Source organism: Coregonus clupeaformis, unplaced genomic scaffold (genome assembly GCF_020615455.1).
Source record: "Coregonus clupeaformis isolate EN_2021a unplaced genomic scaffold, ASM2061545v1 scaf0001, whole genome shotgun sequence".
Taxonomy (NCBI): Eukaryota; Metazoa; Chordata; class Actinopteri; order Salmoniformes; family Salmonidae; genus Coregonus; species Coregonus clupeaformis.
This window is the reverse complement of record NW_025533456.1, coordinates 3,426,467-3,432,187: the sequence shown is the minus strand read 5'-3', so window position 1 is coordinate 3,432,187 and position 5,721 is coordinate 3,426,467. Positions and strand designations below refer to the sequence as shown.

Here is a 5,721-nt window from a genome sequence, read left to right as displayed (position 1 = left end):
AGGGAGTGAGAATTATGATTTTGGATGTGGAAGAGACATCCCTGAACTGTTAACCCTTAAAGAGCCACAAGAGAACAGACTTTTGTTATATTTTCGTTAATTTCCCAAGACCTATAATAAAATCCTTGGTTTGTTTGAACCTTGTCTCCTTGCACTACTTGAGCAACCCCGCTGAAAGCTGTGTAGCCTCTCGTGACGTCACAGAAGGAATTAGCGCTTCAATGAATTTCAATTTCAATTTGAATACAGATAGGTTTGAAAGAACGTAGCCCTGGCTAAAGTGAGGCCAGTGGTTAATGAACTCCTCCGTGTTCTCTGTACACCGGTACTTAGAGCATCAAATGGTGAGGGGCCATAGAGACATTCACCATTGACTTCCTGAGAGAGAGAGGTGTTTCACTACCAGAAGGCTTCCTCAGAAGGAACAAATAAGGGGTACAGAGAGGTGATCATAAACTTTTTTCAAGAATTTATTTGTGATGAAGGATTAATATACCTTAGTCTTTCGGATGCATTCAAAGTGAAACGTGCGCTCGTGCGTAAACACACACACAAACACAGAGATATGTAAGTCACGGGGTACGTTGCAGCCTATGATTACAGAAAAAGAAACAACCTTATCTTCTCTTTCCACCCATGACAGAACAACAGCAGGGTTTAGATAAGTGACATTTTACCAACGCCCCTTCTTCCTCCATATCCACCCGTCCCTCCATCCACCACTCATGACATCTCCACTTCTCTGGTCTCTGAACATAACAGTCAGTTTGTGTCCTGTAGCGAGAGGTCATTCAGCACCAGTAGGGGCCATGTAGGGGTCAAAGGTTAAAGGTCAGAGTTCAGATGGCTATGGCCAGCCAGCCAGCGATCAGGAACATGCCTCCGTAAGGAGCCAGTTTCCTCAGGACAGGGTTCTCCGTCAGGGCCTGATGGTACAGGGAGCCACAGAACGCCCCCGTGCCCAATACCAGGAGGGCGCCCGCCTGCAGAGAGAAGAGGGGAAGGTGACTGTGTGCTTCTCTGCTTACCATTTAAGATGTACACACAGCCTTCTCAGAATGTGGCATACAGTATCTGAAAAGACATGTACTTGGACATCAAATCACTAATGCACACAAAACAGAGAATACATGCAGGCGGAGGATTATAATAAACCATAGCGATACATATTTACAGTGCCTTCAGAAAGTATTCACCCCCCTTGACTGTTTCCACATTTTGTCGTTATAAAATTTAGATTGTAAGCCAGTGACACACACACAATACCCCATAATGTCAAAGTGGAATTATGTTTTTAGAAATTTTTAGAAATTAATTAAAAATGAAAAGCTGAAATGAATTCAACCCCTTTGTTATGGCAAGCCTAAATAAGTTCAGTTGCATGGACTCACTCTGTCTGCAATAATAGTGTTTAACATGATTTTTGAATGACTACCTCATCTCTGTACCTACACATACAATTATCTGTCCCTCAGTCGAGCAGTGAATTTCAAACACAGATTCAACCAAAGACCAGGGAGGTTTTCCAATGCCTAGCAAAGAAGGGCACCTATTGATAGATGGGTAAAAATAACTTTGGATGGTGTATCAATACACCCAGTCACTACAAAGATACAGATGTCCTTCCTAACTCAGTTGCCAGAGAGGAAGGAAACCACTCATTTCACCATGACTTTAAAACAGTTACAGAGTTTAATGGCTGTGAAAGGAAAAAACTGCGGATGGATCAACAACATTGTAGTTAATCCACAATACTAACCTAAATGACAGAGTGAAAAGAAGGAAGCCTTTACAGAGTACAGAATAAAAAATATTCCAAAAAATGTATCCTGTTTGCAATAAGGAACTAAAGTAAAACTGCAAAAAATGTGGCAAAGAAATTCACTTTATATCCTGAATACAAAGCGTTATGTTTGGGGCAAATCCAACACAACGCTTCACTTAATATTTTCAAGGTGGTGGCTGCATCATGTTATGGGTATCCTTGTCATCGGCAAGAACTACACAGTTTTTTAGGATAAAAATAAATGGATGGAATAAATGGAATATAAGCACAGGCAAAATCCTAGAGTAAAACCTGGTTCAGCCTGCTTTCCTCACAGACACTGCGAGACAAATTCACCTTTCAGCAGGACAATAACCTAAAACACAAGGCCAAATATACACTGGAGTTACTTACCAAGATGACATTGAATGTTCCTGAGTGGCCTAGTTACAGTTTTGACTTAAATCGGCTTGAAAATCTATGGCAAAACTTGAAAATGGCTGTCTAACAATTATCAATAACCAACTTGACAGAGCTTGAAGATTTATTTTAAAGAATAATGTGCAAATATTATTACAATCCAGGTGTGCAAAGCTCTTAGACTTACCCATAAAGACTCGCTGCCAAAGGTGATTCTAACATGTCTGAATACTTATGTAAATATTTATGTATTTAATTTCTACAAACATGTCATTATTGGGTATTGTGTGTAGATGGGTTAATCCATTTTGATTTCAGGCTGTAACAACAAAATGTGGAATAAGTCAGGAGGTAAGAATACTTTCTGAAGGCACTGTATGTTCTATTACAACACTATAGTGTTCTATAGATAATTCTGTTAATATAATGATGGGAGCGAGGCATACAGAACATACCACAGCAGGTTTCCTACAGCGAGAGGCCCCCAGCAGAGCTATGCTGTGGTAGAAGTGGTACTTGTTGGCCGTCTCATACAGCTGTGGAGAGGGCGATACACTAGATACATTAGAGACCAGAACTGTCTGACAGGTAAGTTGACAGGGTGGTATAACATTGCAAGATATTAATAAAGGTTATTTTTAAGCAATAAGGCCCGAGGAGGTGTGGTATATTGGCCATATAGCACAAACCCCTGAGGTGCCTTATTGCTTTTATAAACTTGTTACTAACATACATAGAACAGTTAACAAGTATTTTTGCATCATACCCGCGGTATATTTTCTGATATACACACAGCTGGAATGCTGTATTAGCGAATCAGCATCCAGGACCCAAACTACCCTGTTTATAAATGTGTATATACAGTTGAAGTCGGAAGTTTACATACACTTAGGTTGGAGTCATTAAAACTTGTTTTTCAACCACTCCACAAATTTCTTGTTAACAAACTATAGTTTTGGCAAGTCGGTTAGGACATCTACTTTGTGCATGACAAGTAATTTTTCCAACAATTGTTTACAGACAGATTATTTCACTTATAATTCACTGTATTCCAGTGGGTCAGAAGTTTACATACACTAAGTTGACGGTGTCTTTAAACAGCTTGGAAAATTTCAGAAAATTATGTCATGGCTTTAGAAGCTTCTGATAGGCTAATTGACATCATTTGAGTCAATTGGAGGTGTACCTGTGGATGTATTTCAAGGCCTAGCTTCAAACTCAGTGCCTCTTTGCTCAAAATAAATCAGCCAAGACTTCAGATAACAAATTGTAGACCTCCACAAGTCTGGTTCATCCTTGGGAGCAATTTCCAAACGCCTGAAGGTACCACGTTCATCTGTACAAACAATAGTATGCAAGTATAAACACCAAGGGGCCACGCAGCCGTCATACCGCTCAGGAAGGAGACGCATTCTGTCTCCTAGAGATGAACGTACTTTGGTGCGAAAAGCGCATATAAATCCCAGAACAACAGCAAAGGACCTTGTGAAGATGCTGGAGGAAATAGGTACAAAAGTATCTATATCCACAGTAAAACAAGTCATATATCAACATAACCTGAAAGGCCGCTCCGCAAGGAAGAAGCCACTGCTCCAAAACCGCAATAAAAAAATCAGACTACAGTTTGCAACTGCACATGGGGACAAAGATCATACTTTTGGGAGAAATGTCCTCTGGTCTGATGAAACAAAAATAGAACTGTTTGGCTATAATGACCATTGTTGTGTTTGGAGGAAAAAGGGGGTTGCTTGCAAGCCAATGAACACCATCCCAACCGTGAAGCACAGGGGTGGCAGCATCATGCTGTGGGGGTGCTTTGCTACAAGAGGGACTGGTGCACTTCACAAAATAGATGGCATCATGAGGAAGAAAAATTATGTGGATATATTTAAGCAACATCTCAAGACATCAGTCAGGAAGTTAAAGCTTGGTCACAAATGGGTCTTCCAAATGGACAATGACCCCAAGCATACTTCCAAAGTTGTGGCAAAATGGCTTAAGGACAACAAAGTCAAGGTATTGGAGTTGCCATCACAAAGCCCTGACCTCAATCCTATAGAAAATGTGTGGGCAGAACTGAAAAAGTGTGTGCGAGCAAGGAGGCCTACAAACCAGACTCAGTTACAGAAGCTCTGTCAGGGGGAATGGGCCAAAATTCACCCAACTTATTGTGGGAAGCTTGTGGAAAGCTACCCAAAACGTTTGACCCAAGTTAAACAATTTAAAGGCAATGCTACCAAATACTAATTGACTGTATGTAAACTTCTGACCCATTGGGAATGTGATGAAAGAAATAAAAGCTGAAAGAAATAATTCTCTCTACTATTATTGTGACATTTCACATTCTTAAAATAAAGTGGTGATCCTAACTGACCTAAAACAGGGAATTTTTACTAGGATTAAATGTCAGGAATTGTGAAAAACTGAGTTTAAATGTATTTGGCCAAGGTGTATGTAAACTTCTGACTTCAACTGTATATATATGGATGGATATTGTCATTTAATTAATCAAAATAGCATATTAGTTTATTGGTAGTGGACGCAAATTATAACATACATAATGCACTTATTACCAAGTCAAATAACAGCCCACTCTCAATCAGATATTAAAACTTTAGGCGTATGGTCTATTAATTAATAACATATGAAACAACAACACTTACCTCTCTCGAGTAATCGTCTGGATCTTTGTTTTTGAAACCTGAATAAACAAATAGGAGATATTGTAAGGGGCCAGAGTAGTTACGGTAATAGTAGCGCCACATAAAACAGGTAGTCATGTCATGTGATATCAAAAACAGTGTAGCCTATTTGTGTCACTTTATGTTTAGCCATCAGGAGCCTACCTTTTCATTTGGTTAATGGGTTTCATTTTCAGTAGCTATAAAGAACACAGTAGGCTACAGATAACTAGCTACATTGTTATTATTCACCTCTAGTACTACTACACCATGCCGTCTGGACAAGACAATCCCCCCCATGGCCCAATGAGTGACATAAACCTGTCCTGCAGCGCATACAAAACAACATGCCAAACTTTTAACGTTAACTACACAATCATTCAATCTGGTTGTTATGCAGCGCACAATTATGAAGACGTCAATTCCTACCGTGAGCTCCGTATGCCCCAGCCGCGACAGCAAGCGCCCCCGATACTCCTGCTAACCTTTGCACAACCAAAGACGCGGTCATTGCTAAATTTCACAAGCCGATAAATGACTATGAAAGATTAAGGAAACTGCATGCAGTAGGGCGCCCGTTCGGAAGAGCATATCCGCCAGTAGAATTGTTTCCCGAACCAAAATGGCGCGTACGGTGTTACAGTTTCCAATGTCCGGCATAAATTTGATATAACTCGGCAATGCAACTGTGGGTTATTCTGCAAAATTAAAAGGTGCTTATAATAGCCTAATAATATTTTCGGTGCAGTGCCAGATCTATTCAGACAAAGACATATGGAATGGCACCACAAACACAACTCTGATTTGCACTGAAAACAGTATATTTCTGTTGTCTTCAGACAGTGTTATAAAGTT

The 5,721-nt window shown here is 40.1% G+C and overlaps 1 protein-coding gene across 1 annotated transcript; it reads right to left on the bottom strand.

Moving 5' to 3' along the window:
- Positions 1-452: 452 nt before the first annotated feature.
- On the bottom strand, positions 453-5,509 carry LOC121554322 (transmembrane protein 256). Its single transcript, XM_041867838.2, has 4 exons — positions 5,296-5,509; positions 4,849-4,886; positions 2,641-2,721; positions 453-983 (listed from the first exon to the last, which is right to left on the bottom strand). The coding sequence occupies exons 1-4, from the start codon at positions 5,375-5,377 to the stop codon at positions 840-842; spliced, it is 345 nt and encodes a 114-aa protein (XP_041723772.1). The 5' UTR covers positions 5,378-5,509; the 3' UTR covers positions 453-839.
- Positions 5,510-5,721: the final 212 nt, after the last annotated feature.

Bases quoted from the DNA above. Each gene is read 5' to 3' on its own strand.
- LOC121554322 (XM_041867838.2), bottom strand. From the start codon at position 5,377: ATGACCGCGTCTTTGGTTGTGCAAAGGTTAGCAGGAGTATCGGGGGCG. The intron at 4,887-5,295 runs GTAGGAATTGAC...TTGTTTATTCAG, and splicing joins TGGGGCATACGGAGCTCACG to GTTTCAAAAACAAAGATCCA. The intron at 984-2,640 runs GTATGTTCTGTA...TTCTCTCTGCAG, and splicing joins GCTGTAGGAAACCTGCTGTG to GCGGGCGCCCTCCTGGTATT.